At 41.1% G+C, this 15597-nt stretch overlaps 1 protein-coding gene across 1 annotated transcript in view; it reads left to right on the forward strand.

The window, feature by feature from the left end:
* Window positions 1–15340, forward strand: part of Acsm2b (acyl-CoA synthetase medium chain family member 2B) — a 40304-nt gene extending 24964 nt beyond the window's left edge. The window contains exons 10-14 of the mRNA XM_034513735.2: window positions 2192–2293; window positions 4364–4491; window positions 4599–4698; window positions 9561–9680; window positions 12465–15340. Coding sequence (XP_034369626.1) covers window positions 2192–2293; window positions 4364–4491; window positions 4599–4698; window positions 9561–9680; window positions 12465–12569 — 555 coding nt within the window. The 3' untranslated portion in view covers window positions 12570–15340. The remainder of the gene's footprint in view (window positions 1–2191; window positions 2294–4363; window positions 4492–4598; window positions 4699–9560; window positions 9681–12464) is intronic.
* The last annotated feature ends 257 nt before the right edge of the window (window positions 15341–15597 follow it).

Here is a 15597-nt window from a genome sequence, read left to right on the forward strand (position 1 = left end):
TTCTGCCATCTTCCTAAACCAATATAATTTCTATCTGTATTCTAAATACTTACCATTATATCCACAGATAAGCCCCAGATAACTCTCTCCTCCCTCTGCAATAGATAGAGGCGACTACAGAGATACACAAGTTATTGACATGCAGAGGACAACTGGCCATGGGGTAACCAATCACAGTTGATACATCTTTAGTGAAACCTACACACCTAAGGCTGGGGAAACACCATGGAAGAGGAGTCAGGAAAACTATAAAAGCCAGGGGGTCAGGGTTCCCCCTCTGAGGTAGTATCTTCTAGAAGTGACAGAAGGAGCTGCACCCATGAAATCTTAACAGTTACAGTCACCAAGAGAAAGTCTTCATAATGACCTTATTCGGCATGAATGGGGAAGATCTCACGAGGCTCCACTCCTATGTGAGGAAGTAGAAGCAATCAGTGGCTACAGAAGTGAGCAGTTTTCTCCAGGGACAAGTCTCTCAACTGGTTATCCAATCCCCCAAACTCAACCCTAAGCACAAGCATATTTGAGCGATACTAAATGGATTCAGCATGGTGTGTGTGTATGTGTGTGTGTGTGTGTGTGTGTGTGTTGTATGTATGTATGTATGTATGTATGTATGTGTGTGTTGTATGTGTGTGTGTGTGTGTTGTATGTATGTATGTATGTGTGTGTGTATGTGTGTGTGTTGTATGTATGTATGTATGTATGTGTGTGTGTTGTACGTGTGTGTGTGTTGTATATATGTATGTATGTGTGTGTGTGTGTGTTGTATGTATGTATGTATGTGTGTGTGTTGTATGTATGTATGTATGTGTGTGTGTGTTGTATGTGTGTGTGTTGTATGTATGTATGTATGTATGTGTGTGTTGTATGTATGTATGTATGTGTGTGTGTTGTATGTATATGTATATGTATGTATGTATGTATTATGTAACAGTAGTTAAAGAAGAAAAGGTCATGATTTGAGAGGAATAAAGAGGAACAGATAAGGAGTTGGGGAAAGGGATGGAAATAACATAAATAAAATTTAGTGTATGAAATTCTCCAAATAACAAATTTAAACTTAAAAAAACAATACTGATATATTAAAATAATATTTTAAATTTGGGAGGGCAGTGTGGTGGCTTGATGCATAAATGTTTAGTTCCTGAGACTCACATGGTAGACAGAGAGAACAAACTCCAACCTACAAGCACACACACACACACACACACACACACACACATATAAGATGAATGAATGAATAAATGAATGAATGTAATATTTTTATTTTTTGAAAAGGTAGAGAATAGAAAGAAAGGGAGGGAAAGGAGGAAGAAAGAGAGAAAATAGGAGCCATTTTGCTTATCTAACAAATTGCCTGGATAATTACAAAATTAAATGTGATTTTGAAAGAAAAATAGAAGTGACTTGGCACAACGTTTTGTAACTTAGGCTTAAAATTTAACAATTAGGCACCCTTCCTTCCATGTCAGCAGGTACCAATTGCAGCACAATTCCATTGACTTATGATAAGTAAGTAGCTTCACCACTCTCTGTGTTGTTTGTCAATGGGTGATGCTCTGTTTTTATTAGATTGTAGTGACTGTACTGTAATAAAAGTTTTTTTCTCTTTTTATTGATTTGAGCTGAATTCTAATAACTGGTATTTATATGTCTGGGGTTACATGTGGACTTCTGTTTATCAGAGAAATGACAACTTATGTCTAATTCATGTGTGATGATTTGTCATTTACTACAGTAATGTCTTAATTATGACAACTGAACAGAAATGCCTTTTAGTATTCAGCTTTGTTCACCATAAGTGCTTCTGTTTTACAGAAGTCAGTGTCCAAGCATAATGTCTCATAGCTGAAGGCCAGTGGTCCAGGTAGCAGAACAACATTTGATTTTTAGTCTCTAAGTCTACAAGTGAGGAGGCTCACAAAGATAAAGGGAGGCACATGTTTCTCATGAACTCTTAGATCCAGAACAACCTGCCAGGTTCCTCTGGTCCTACATACTGAGAATTTTACTGGCACAAAACCTGGCAGGTGGACAAGGAATCCAAGCTTAAGCCTCTTGGCTTCCCTTGACTTCTGGTACCTGTCAAGAACAAAACGATCTAAACTAGACCAACTCTAATATCGCACCACTGTTTGCATTAACTCCTCTTCTATGGGTCATCTATCCAATCTTCCTCTTCCTTCAGGTCATAGATGAGCAGGGCAATGTCCTGCCCCCTGGCAAGGAAGGCGACATGGCTATCAGGGTGAAGCCCATCTGGCCTATAGGCATGTTCTCTGGATATGTGGTAAGGACCCATGTTCTCCCTCTGTTCTCTGCAAGGATGAGATGGACCACATAGGACAAGGGATGCCTAATGTTATAAACACTCTCAGGAGGTATTGGTGAGATTCACAGAGTTACCAGGGTTCAAAAAGGACACTTTTCCATAATGATACCTAATTCTGTGTAAGCCAACAATAATATAAAATTAGAACACCACCCAAAGAAAAATGGGTACTTTGTACAGAAAGAAATCAGCCCATTCACTCTTGCCATCCTTAGCCAAGTTCTAAGAAATCACTAAAGAGCTCATATTTCCTCATGAGCCTTTGCAACAGCAAACCTTCCTACATCGTGCCAATGTTCTTATTGCTCTGAGCTACACGCAGCAGCATTCTCCCTGTTCTCTCCACAAAGCATGGACCTGGGCCGTGTTTTATTGTGGAGCTTTGAAGACATGTTGGGTACTTCCCAGAGGGAATCACAGTAGTCTGACAGTATCCAGCATCTAGACCTGTGGAAGGCACTCACAGATAATACATGAGTAGGGACAGCTCTTTCACCAGGAACTGATGGTGAAGCCAGAGCTTATAAGCCCAGTCAAATCTACAGCTGTTGGAAACGGGTAGCGACAAGATCAACTACACAATGTCTGGGTATGTGGCAAAAGCTTATGCCAAAGATAGTAAAGGAGCAAGTCTAATGATAATGTTCTTCTTATCATTTATCACAGTCCAACCTTTCGGTTGCAAAATTACAGTTGTGAAGTAGCAACAAAAATAATTTTATAATTGGGGGTCACCACAACATGGGGAACTGTAGGAGGAACACGAGGGCTGCAGCATCAGGAAGGTTGAGAACCATTGGTTTATTGAATGACTATGAGGCAAGCATTGTCCTAAGACTCCTAATACACCTTAAACACATTTAATGCTCCTAAACATCATGTAAAAATTTTAGAGCTAGCTTGCTTAAGTTCAAATGCTACTCAGTATTTGCTGCATGATCAGGAGCAAGTTATTCATATCCCTGTCTCACGTCCTCTTTGGTAAGTTAGTATCAGGTTATATTACATATGGAATGTCATGACAATGGTATTTACGAAGCCCTTTTAATTTCACTACATATAAGTGTGCCAAATAAAGTAACTATGACAGATCCAAATTAACATTCCCACTGTACAGGGGAACTGAAGCTCTGCAACCAGGATGCAGCTACATTGCATGTTTCTCCAAACATTGCCTGCACACTTTCTCCATGTGTTCCCAGATGCTAGCAGGGAAGACATGGGTGTCCCCATCAAATACACCAAGAAACTGATGCAGTGATGTTGGCAGATCTATTTAAGGCCACAATGGTAATGCCAGCAGAATCTGCATGGTGACTACAAAATCTGAGCCACTGATTAAGAAATTTGATTTCTGCTCTCAGTTCTACAACCTACAATATTGGTTTGGCTTCAGAGAAGCCCCTTGAACTTCCTTTGGCATCCCAAATGATGGAACTAAGTGGAAGATTCTAACCTTATGCCTGAACATAAACTTAAACCCTGAGTAAGACATAAAAATGTCCAGTCAGTAACCCTCAAGCCTTCTTAAAACTCATATGCCAGAGGCTCAGTTAAATAGAGAGGTCCAGCCATGTTACAAGTATGAACATCGGGTGAGGCTTTGGAATTCTATTGGCCAGTCTCTAGACCTTTCAAGTACAATGGAAGAACAGTGTGGAGATGCCAATTGGACTCAGTAACTGTTGGTGGTGATGTAGATGAAGGGAGGTTAAACTGTCTGTGGAAGAGATAATGGAATACGGAGGGGGAATCACCTTAGAATATAAATGGATCAGTGAATATGTTAATGTCATCTATAAGATTTCAATGTAGAGGAGTAGGTAGGAGACCCTTAGTAGAATGACTGAAACAAATGGAGAGAATCCAGGTTGGCTAGGGAATCTAAGGTTGGTAGATTTGTGACAGCTCTACCATAGAGTGTACAGCTGCTCAGGTGGTAAACTAAAGTTCTAAAATCATAGAAGTTCTAAGGCCAGGGACTTAGACTTTGCACACACAGTAGCTCTCTGTTTCTATGCTCACTAGGACAATCCCAAGAAGACACAGGCTAATATTCGAGGAGACTTTTGGCTTCTGGGAGACCGGGGAATCAAGGATCCAGAAGGGTATTTCCACTTCATTGGACGAACAGACGATATCATTAATGCCAGTGGGTGAGCACAGTTTCTGGACCAAAACGGATATTCTAGGTTTTTGCTCTGCTGGTTCTCATTCCTAGAGGCTGGGTGTTCCATCTTCCCTGAAGAACATACTTTTGCAGGTACCGGATTGGACCATCAGAAGTGGAGAATGCACTAATGGAGCATCCTGCTGTGGTTGAAACAGCTGTGATCAGCAGCCCAGACCCTACCAGAGGAGAGGTGATGGAGTAGTTGTCAAACATGGGAACAGTGTTGTAAGACAGATTCACAGGCCAGATAGCTTGGGTTCAAATATTGGCCATATTGCCAATTAGCTGTATGGAAACACCAAGCTGCTTAATCACTATTTTCTTCAATTTTTCCATTTGTGAGGCAATGGACTGTTGTGAGCTTTAAATGTTCTATATAGTTTCAAGATGCTAGGGACAAGGCTTAGCAGTATCTGTAAGGATCTGTTTCTTTTTTTTTTAAATTGGATATTTTATTTACATTTCAGATGCCATCCCCTTTCCCCATTTCTCCTCCCTAGAAATCCCCTATCCCATTCCTCCTTCTCCTTTTTGCTTTTATACAATTTTTAAAATGTTAATCAAAGGTTTTATAAGTTTGGTAATAACAAGATGCCCATACAATCAGAAGTGTAACCCAACCTAAATATATCAACTATCTTTGACTGGTGGAGACACGTGAACATCCGCCTCCATGTTCCCCCCCCCCCCCCGCGTTCCCCCCCTGCCCCTCTTTTCTCACCTAGCTTCTCCTCTCCTCCTCCTCCTCTCCTTACTCCTCCTCTTCCTCTTCTTACTCCTCCCACATTAACTCCTCCTACATATCACCCTTCCTGTTAAAATAAAACTTTTCTCTCAAAATACAATTAGAGCATAACTAGACCAATTTGTACCAGTGAGGTACAAGATAGACCCAAGACCCAGTCCATCACTTTGTTGACTCACCTGAACCTCTGCATCTCTCTTAACTAAAAGACTTAATTCTGAACCTGGCTTTTCTCTTGGCTTTAGAATGAATGTCAGCTGAAAAACCATCTACTCAGATCTTTTTTCTCACAACAAATAGCTGGGATTGGCTATGAGACTATAAGTCTTCAACCCCATCAGAAATCCAGAATGACTGAGTTAACTGAAATTATGGGAAGCACAAAGCATAGCTTCTAAAACTTAGCCAATTTATAGATACCGCTGAACACCTGGACAGTCCCTATACTACAAAACTTTGGAGCATCCGATCTTCAGCCTTCTGGCCCAGGATCATCTGACAGACCTAGTGATGCAGAATTATTAAGGGCTGATTACTCTGTCTTGGCAGATATAATCAATCAACTATTCTGCAAGTGTGTCCTTTTCTGGACAGTGATTTGTCTGTAGATGAAAAGAGGCAATTCTTGCCTAGTGGCTGTTTCACCACAACTGGAGTAACTCCAAAGATGCTCAATTTCTTCTTAGAATCCAAGACAGGAAGCTGTCAGGAGCAGACAGGTCTCTAATCAAAATAAACATTAATACAGAAATGTTTGTAATGTCAATTCTGTGGACTTCTGACATTTTGAAAAGGCAGTCTGGACTATTGTCTGTTAACTCCTCTCAGCTATTTCTAAATAATATAAAGAAAACACCCCAACAATAAACTCAGAGCCATGAATTTGCTATAGGCTCTTAACTCACAGGCTAACCATCTCAAATAAGTTAGAAAAGTTAAAGAAGGACTGGATCTAAGCCTTCTATTCCTAAATGTGTTATATAGGCATAATGCCTATGAGAGTAACAATATTAATCTCACTTTTATATCAATAAGAAGCTCATACCAATGAAAACCTTAAATTTGAAATCAAAGTAAATTTTGTACCATTTAAGAAATTATAACTTTATCTTAATAACAATTATACATATATGAAATAAATCCTAGCTAAACCTCCCTGTTCCAACAAAACCACTACTTTTCCCTAGAAAGACAGCTCAATATTAACCACCTCAGTCCCCAAGCCCAGGGAATAGGGGCACCAACTCTTCATTAACTTCTTCAAGTTGATTATGGGCATTGAGATATTAGAAGACGGGCAGGGGGAAGAGTACATTGATAAATCTCTGATGCTGTGTCTCCATAGCATTCCAGGACCTCAGAGGTTCAAGCAGGTCTGCTCAGCTTGCTTGATGAGTAGATACACCAATGCAGTGTATTCTGCAATACACAATTCTCAAAACAATTATCTTGGTTTTAGTATCAAGATAATTTTTTGTTTGAATTCTAGAGTCTAGTCTTCTGGCGGCCTGCCTCTGTCATGTCTAATCCATATAATTCTGGGAGTTTCTATGAGGGTGTGCTCACCACCATCCTCCCATTCCTGCCTCCCTGCTCTCTAATTCTCCAACACTAGGGAATCCAAACTTTCAGGCACCAAGGCCCTCCACTTCCACTGATGCCTGCCTAGGACACCCTCAACTACTTATACAGGTGGAGCCATGAGTCCCTCCCTTTGCGTTCTTGGGCTGAAGATTTTAGAATGGCTACTCCAGCTTGTTTTTTAGGACCATTTGCTTGAAAAAAATGTTTTCCAACCTTTTACTCTAAGGTAGTCTGTCTTTGTCACTGAGGTGGGTTTCCTGTATGCAACAAAATGCTTGGTCCTGTTTATGTATCCAGTCAATTAGCCTATGTCTTTTAATTGGGGAACTGAGTCCATTGATGTTAGGCGATATTAAGGAACAGTGATTGTTGCGTCCTGTTATTTTTGTTATTAGAGGTGGAATTATCCTTGTTTGGCTATCTTCTTATGGATATGTTAGGAGAGGATTACTTTCTTGCTCTTCTAGGGTATAATTTCCCTCCTTGTATTGGAGCTTTCCTGCTATTATCCTTTGTAATGCTGGGTTTGTGGAAAGGTGTTGTGTAAATTTGGTTTTGTCGTGGAATATCTTGGTTTCTTCATCTATGGTAATTGAGAGTTTTGCTGGGTATAGTAGCCTGGGCTGGCATTTGTGTTCTCTTAGGGTCTGTATGACATCTGTCCAGCATCTTCTAGCTTTTATAGTATCTGGTGAGAAGTCTGGTGTAATTCTGATAGGTCTGCCTTTATATGTTACTTGGCCTTTTTCCTTTACTGCATTTAATATTCTTTCTTTGTTTTGTGCATTTGGTGTTTTGATTATTATGTGACAGGAGGTATTTCTGTTCTGGTCTAGTCTATTTGGCATTCTATAGGCTTCTTGTACGTTTATGGGCATCTCGTTCTTTAGATTAGGGAAGTTTTCTTCTATAATTTTGTTGAAGATATTTATTGGCCCTTTAAGTTGGGAATCTTCACTCTCATTTATACCTATTATCCTTAGGTTTGGTCTTCTCATTGTGTCCTGGATTTTCTGGATATTTTGTGTTAAGAACTTTTTGCATTTTGCATTTTCTTTGACAGTTGTGTCAATATTTTCTATGGTATCTTCTGCACCTGAGATTCTTTCTTCTATCTCTTGTATTCTGTTGCATCTATGACTCCTGATTTTTTTCCTAGGTTTTCTATCTCCAGGGTAGTCTCCCTTTGTGATTTCTTGATTGTTTCTACTTTCATTTTTATGTCCTGGATGGTTTTGTTCAATTTCTTCACCTGTTTGGTTGTGTTCTCTTGTAATTCTTTAAGGGATTTTTGTGTTTCCTCTTTAAGGGCTTCTACCTGTGTTCTCCTCAAATTCTTTGAGAGTGTTATTTATGTCCTTCTTAAGTCCTCTATCATTATCATTAGACATGGTTTTAAATCTGCATCTTGCTTTCCTACTGATATGGGGAATTTAGGACTTTCTTGTGTGGGAGAACTAGGTTCTAATGATGTCAAGTACTTATGTTCTTGTGCTTGCCTTTCACCATCTGGATCTCCTTAGTGCTACCTGCCCTGTCTCTGACTAGAGCCTGTCTTTCCTATTATCTTGGTTGTATCAGAACTGTGTGGGGTGGGTATTACTACTGGGGTTAGAGCTGGGGCCCAAGATCTGCTCAGTGTTCAGGCGCAGACAGAAAGGTACCAGTGCTCCAGGCCAGGAGTGACTTCCTCCTTGGTCCTAGTGGGTCCTAGTTACTCCCTGTTTAGGGTGAGTGGTGCTGTCTCCTTCCCTAAGATACTGCCTGGGTTAGAGCTTCTGGTAGGCCCACTTCCTCTGGGTTCTGTGAGATAGTGGGCAGAGCTGCCACCCAGGACCTGCTCAGTGCTCAGGCCCAGACCAGTGCTCCAGGCCAGGAGTGACTTCCTGGGTCCTAGTGGGTCCCAGTTACTCCCTGTTTGAGGTGGGTGTTGCTGTATCCTTACCTAAGATACTGCCTGGGTTAGAGCTTTTGGGAGGCCTGCTTCCTTTGGGTTCTGTGCGATTGGGGGCAGAACTGCTGTCCGGGATATGCTTAGTGCTCAGGCCCAGACCGGAAGGATCTGTTTCTTAACAAGAGTAAAGGAAGGGGAATTTGGTCTAGAAGATGCAGCCCTTGAACCATGCAGTGAATAAGGAAGGTACCAGGGTTACAGGATTGTGCAGAGCTTAGTATGTTTGTGGAGAGGGCTTAAAGCAGACAATGTGTCCCAGTGTACTTCTGCATGTCACAAGCTTGGTGATGTCATATGTCTGGCAGATACAGGACATATGGCAAGTAAGATACTGAGAGCCACTGGGAGAGTAAAAGAGGACCTTAGACCTTAGACCTAGAGTTACAGGTGGTTTTATTTCCCTTCCTGTGAATTAAATATGAAAATTTTACTCATCCTACAGATGAGAAAACTTTTGAAGAGATTAAACAAACCCTTTAAAGTTAGAGTCTCCAGTCTTGGTTTTCCTCCCAGCAATCTTTACTGCCCCTAGTGTCTGAGATGAACCTGGGATCTCTTATCCTCAACTCTCATTCGAACAAATCAGTCACTTGAGAATGTTGGCTGTTCTTACCCACTACCCATGTTTTCCTTTCCTTTGGTTCTGACATTTGGATGAACATAGGCATTCAGTTGTGATAGCCATGGTGAGTATTTTGATGATGATTTTGCTTTGTCTTGAGAGATGAATAAGTACACTGATCCCTCTTGGTTCCCATTTTTGCTGTAGGTGGTGAAGGCATTTGTGGTCCTAGCTGCTGAGTTTCTGTCCCATGACCGAGACCAGCTTACCAAGATGCTTCAGGAGCATGTGAAGTCAGTGACAGCACCCTACAAGTACCCCAGGAAGGTGAGGCTGTCACCACCCACGTCCCCTGTGCTTGCAGAAGAACATTTGTTATACTTCTCTTCTTTGGCATGAGGATAAGGCCTCTAATTTACATGTCCTCCCTGAAGTGACCAAAATATCTCCAAAGACAATCCAACAACTATCTCAGTGCCTGTTTGACTTCTTCTGAATTAAAAGTCAAATGATTTCATGGAAGCTCTAGTAATTTCTAATCTCTACTTGAAGTCTGTACAGTAGGGTTTTGCAAAAATATTCAGAACTATACAGGGTTCAGTTGCAATGATAGAAATACAACTTAAAATCTGCTGCCTGCATAACTGACAAGTCCACAAGTTGGCACAAGCTTCTTCATGGTTAGTTCCAGACATGTGTATAACGTTGATAGAGAATGCTGTTTCATTTCACCACTTTCCTTCTTCTGTATTGGCTTTCATTTGTCGAAATATTCTCCCTCTGAATCCCATACACTCCAAATACATATTCTTAGCAGTTTGGCAAACTGCAGTAAAGGAACCGTATGCATATCCCCCAAAGACCAATGATGGCCTTAGAATTGCTTCTTGCTGGGCTAATTTAGGTACCCAATATTAAACCATTTTATGCAACCAAGACAGTAGGGTGCCTTGATTGGTCATTTCTGAGTCATACAGTTGTCGTTGCAGAAAGTACAAGAATGATGGAAGAAAGTTCTTCTCGTAGTGTCTTAGTACAGCCTAATTGTTATTGGTAGGCACCCTGAGAGTAGACCCCAGAGACTGACACTCACATCCAGGGGTTTTAAGAGAGTTCTGACATGCATCTCTGGAAAAAGAAAGAATGGCAAGGAATGGAGAGGGAACATTGAGCAGAGTGAACATAGACTGTGTTTTGATCTCAGCAGGAACCTAGACAGGCCATGGGAAGCTCTGAAGACAGTTCAGAATTTCCTGAGTTGGAGTGAGGAGAGGGAAAGGGCGGTTGTAGCCCCTTGTAGAACAGGCATGAAATCAGGTTGCTGTGGGGAGGGACATGACCCTGGCAAGACATCAATCCTTAGCAAAGGTACTCTAGAAAGGTGAGTGGGTGTTACATTCTTCCTCCCTGCAGAGGAATGCAACTGAACATCAGACTTTAATCAGAACAGCCAGACTTTTATGCTCAAATTGAAAGAAATGCAGCACAGCACAGTCTTAGGAGTCACCGCACGGGTCAAAATCCACTTCTACTAATTACCCAGCATTTGCTGTGCTCCTGAGTTTCCTCATCTGTAAAATGGGGATAGAGAATATTGATGTTCCCTTCTGTGTGCAAAGGCTGCAGTAAAGAAACCACTGCCATGGCAGCTCCATGATTAATCAGGCAGGTTTTTTTTTTAATTATAGATAGCAAAGAGAGAATAGCAAGAGGCATGTTGGGTAGACTGCCATGGCTACCTCTCTGGGTCAGAGAGAGGGACAGAAAGAAGAGACCAAGAGAAGAGCAGACTGATCATTACTAGGGCAATGAAAGCAAAGAAGATAGCAAAATTGGTGGGAGAGTCCTGCTGGTTATAGGGGGTTATGCTGCAACAGGAGAAGGGCAAGTTAGCTGGGACAGCCTGAAACTAGCATGGGAATCTGATCTGTTGCAGGCTTGTTTGAGTTAATAGAGAACTAGATGTCCTCTCTGGAGACTGGAGAGCAGGGAGGGGGGTTGGGGTGAGGTAAGTAAAAGCATCTGACATTTAGAAGAGTGGCTGAAAACAGAGTAAATATTTAATGAATGTTTTAAAGAAGTCGGATGAGGATGGAGAGACGCCTCAGCAGACAAACCACTAGCTGCCCTTCCAGGGGATCTTAATTGGGTTCCCCAAATCCACAAGGCAGTTTACAACCCTCTGTAACTCCAGTTCCAGGAAGTCGCAATGCACTTTTCTGATCCCTGCAGGCACTGCATGCACATGGTAGACACACATGAAGCAAAACACCCATGTGCCTATAATAATAATAGTTTTTAGTTTTTAAAAAAGAAGCAAGACATCCAGTCATTCCAGATATGATGGGCTTTTAATTGCAACTGGACATTTCTAAGATCAAGTGAGAGGGCCCAGGCATACCATATACATATTGAGTGCATCATTCAAGTATTGGCCCTGTTCTTCCCTCTAGAATCCCTAAGGCCACAGGTTCTTTTTCCTTGCCGTGCCCTCCCTACAACCATGCCCAACTCCTCTGCCTCTTTTTCACCGTAAGCAGAGTTGGTTTCTTCTTAGCAACAAACTGAGCTCTTCCTTGTAGCTTCTTTCCATTCCTCAGGTGTCCTCAGAGGCTACATGGTAAACATGTTTGGGCAGTTGATCTTTGCTGCAGTTATTTAGCAAAGATCACCTTTCAAATGTCAAGGCACTTTGAAGGTATTGCCCTTTTACCACACCAACCTAAAGACACTATTATTATTCTTTAACATACTTAATCATTAAGCTGAGTCTCAAAACAAAGCCAAAGGACCTTTCTAAGTTGGCTAGAGTGGGAACTGGAGCATACAATTCTATGTAGGAGCTCAAGTATCTGCCTCTGGGCCATGTCATGTTCATTTTGCTGCTTCTCTTCTCTTCATGACTATGTATAAAAGCCAGGGTTCTTCACCTCCCTGTCATGTTCTAGCCAACTTCTTCCTGCCCCAGTTTCTGAGCCAATCTAGAGCATCTCCATCCTCCATCTTCATTCACCTGGTCTCTCCAGTCTTAAGTGCTCACATCAGCTCCTCTTAAAAATCTAATGCCACTGTGGTCACCAATGACCTATGTTAATCTGATTTTCACAACAGGTGGAGTTTGTCTTAGACCTGCCCAAGACTGTCACAGGAAAAATTGAGCGAGCAAAGCTTCGAGCCAAGGAATGGCAAACATCAGGACAAGCCCAGGCCCAGTAAGACTTCCAAGGCTCCCGCTGGGGTTCTGTCTTCTCCAATCCTTTCCTGTGACTTCTTAGTCTTCCTATGGAGACATAAGATTATTCATGCAGAGGCATGTATGTGATTTTGGTCTCTGCTTGGTTATTGACATAGAACAATGACACATTTGATGCTAGAAGAAGAAAGAAAGAGGGAATAAGAGATTTGCAGGGGGGAATAAAGCCAGAAAAGACTAAACCAACAAGGGAAAGAAATTGCCAATTTAAGTGGACAGGATGGGGGAGAAAGAAGGGGGAAGCAGAATGAGGAGAGGGAGAGAAGAGAAGGAATTAGAGAAAAGTAGAAAAGGAGCAATGTGTGGAAGGACACTAGTGTCTTCCCCAAGTTGCCTTAATCCTTAGGGACATCATATTTAAAGGAGGAGAAAATACCACTTACAAAGCATTCCCAAGGCACTGTTCTATACTTGTCATGAGCTATCTTGTTTCATCTGTGTGGCACCTGCAGGCTCAACTTCTGCACCCCAAAGCATACCACTTCCTGTAGCTCACATTTTTGTCATATCTTTACTTCCTTGAATCAATATTAAAATGATTTCAAAATCAAAACTCTGAAGGCACTCTTTGGGCAAGACAAAGGAGGGATGTCTGCAGCAGCTTTTGAACTAGGGAACCCTCAGAGGTCTGATGGATGATTCTGTTGATGATAAACCTTGGGCTCAATTACCAGGGCAACCTGATCAGCAGATCTATGGGTCAAGGATTGCTGCTAAGGGGACAGAGCCTCACCTATAACCTAGAGACAAAGAGTTAATGAATCTTCTTGGTAGAACTGGGCAATCAGGAAGTGAAAGCAAAGGTTCTTAAGAACCAGTGAGTCTTCTTGGAGGACATCCAGAGAAAATAACAGAGCACTAGACAGAAATTAACAGAACACTTGCCAGGAGCTAGTCTGTCTGTCTGTCTGTCTGTCTGTCTCTCTCTCTCTCTCTCTCTCTCTCTCTCTCTCTCTCTCTCTCTCTCTCTCCAACCATTGTCCTCAGTTTTACAGAGGAGGAAATCAGATCAGACGATAATGCAGTTACACAATAGACAAATCCCAGAGACAATATCTGTCTGGATAACACCTGTGCTTTGAGTAGCTTCTCTTGCTTCAACAGTGTGTTTACTTTGGCTACTACAATCTGTATCAGTCAGAATTTTCAGGCAAAAAAGGTCTCTACCTGACACCTCTCCCTCTCTCCCTCCCTCCCTCCCTCCCTCTCTCCTTCCCTCCCCCTAAAGTATGAAAACCCAATACTATGCCATTTGATTAAACTCCAGATGTTTGTGTTAAGAAAAGTTGTTAAGTTTTAGAGAGTTCATCTACAAGGTGTGAACATGTCACATTGTGCACATTTTAGACAGCACAGGCTCATATTACACACTGGTTGGCATATCCTGAAAGGTGGTCGTGAAGACAGCATTAGCAAGAATAATAACCCATAAATTAGTCACTGAGATTTGGAAATAAATCCTGGTCTGGGTCTTCCAGAACTAATATTTTAATTAAACCTCATTGGGTCTCAAGGTTTATAAGTATATTAGACTTGAAAAGATACTCTGTTTCAAAATCTGAGGCATTTCATGGACTGTCAATCAGAACTTATGGGGGGATAGCCAGCAACAGGGAAGTCAAGGATGCAGGCAGCCATGTTATTCTGATGAGGCCTATGCAAGAGGAATAGCAAATGGCTTTAGAACTCATGGAATGTTGCCCAATGGTTAGCACAATCTCAAAGGGTGTGCCTTGGAGAGGCACTATGTGTCCTGAGGACTTCATGCTGTTATAGAGCAATACGATACTTGTTACCCTTGTGGTCATCATGTCACCCCCTAATCTATGAGTTGTATCAAAACTCTAAGGGGGTTTCCAGACCCTTACTGGGCAGTGTCATTGGCATTTACAATAATTGTTCTTGATCTTTTTTCAAGCATCGCTGCTGGAAAGATTAATAATTCAATTACCATCCTTAGAAAGAATTTGGAGATGTTTACATGTTAGTAAAGTTAAGTTATTTTTGCTAGTGGTTTTGACATAGAAAATTTTGGTGAACAATGCCAAGTTTAGAAAGGCATTAGAAAGTTTGATAACCAAGTGAAAGACTTTTTGAGGTCAGGGATCAAAGATAATATCAGCCTAGTACTAGTACTAGCTGGAGTGTCTCTCTTGCTAAAGCTGGGCTGGTAATCAAAGTGGTGATTATTTTCTTGTACCCATTTTTGCCCTCAGCTTTCTGATATGATTTAATAAAAAAATGTTAATGTGTAGATGTGTACCCTGAGGATTTAATGTAGAAATGACTGATTGTTTTTATATAAAAGTTTAGATTTGTGATTCTTTGAAGATTTTATATGATTACTTGTTAAGATAAATAATAAAATAATTGATCCTGTCTTTGTAACCACAAATTGAAGCTTGCCAGTAAGACAAACTAGCTGAGGAAATTACCTTGTTTGCTTACATTTTGTTCATTTATAACAAGTTGCTTGGCTATGAATGTATGTGGATTCTTGGGAATAATTTGGTTTTTGTCCATAATATGTAAAACATTTGATTATGTGAGGATATTGAAGAACATGTGTTTTTCTTTTTTTCTCTCTCTTTTTAAAAATGTATTCTCGTTGTACTTATTCACTTAAAGAAAAATAGAATGTAAACGCACTGTAGTTTTTATACTGCTTGAAAGATTTTCGGTAGATATATAAGCTAGGGGAGAAAAATAAAGTTTTTGGAGCTTGCTTCATTCAGCAAGTGTGTGTGTGTGTGTGTGTGTGTGTGTGTGTGTGTGTGTGTGTGTGTGTTTCTACCTTTTTCACCAGCCCCAGAGAGTTTTTGCTGGCCCCAGAGAACTTTTCACGGTCCCCAGGGAATCTTTTTCCCACCCAAGAGAATCAAGTTTTTGTTCCCTCAGAAAAAAGTCTAATAGGTAATCAATCACTAACTCCATACCCCAACTCAGTTTACCTGTCATATCAAAGTTGTCTTCCAAATTATTCTCTCCCCA

The sequence above is a fragment of the Arvicanthis niloticus genome, chromosome 1 (genome assembly GCF_011762505.2).
Source record: "Arvicanthis niloticus isolate mArvNil1 chromosome 1, mArvNil1.pat.X, whole genome shotgun sequence".
In the NCBI taxonomy this organism is placed as follows: domain Eukaryota; kingdom Metazoa; phylum Chordata; class Mammalia; order Rodentia; family Muridae; genus Arvicanthis; species Arvicanthis niloticus.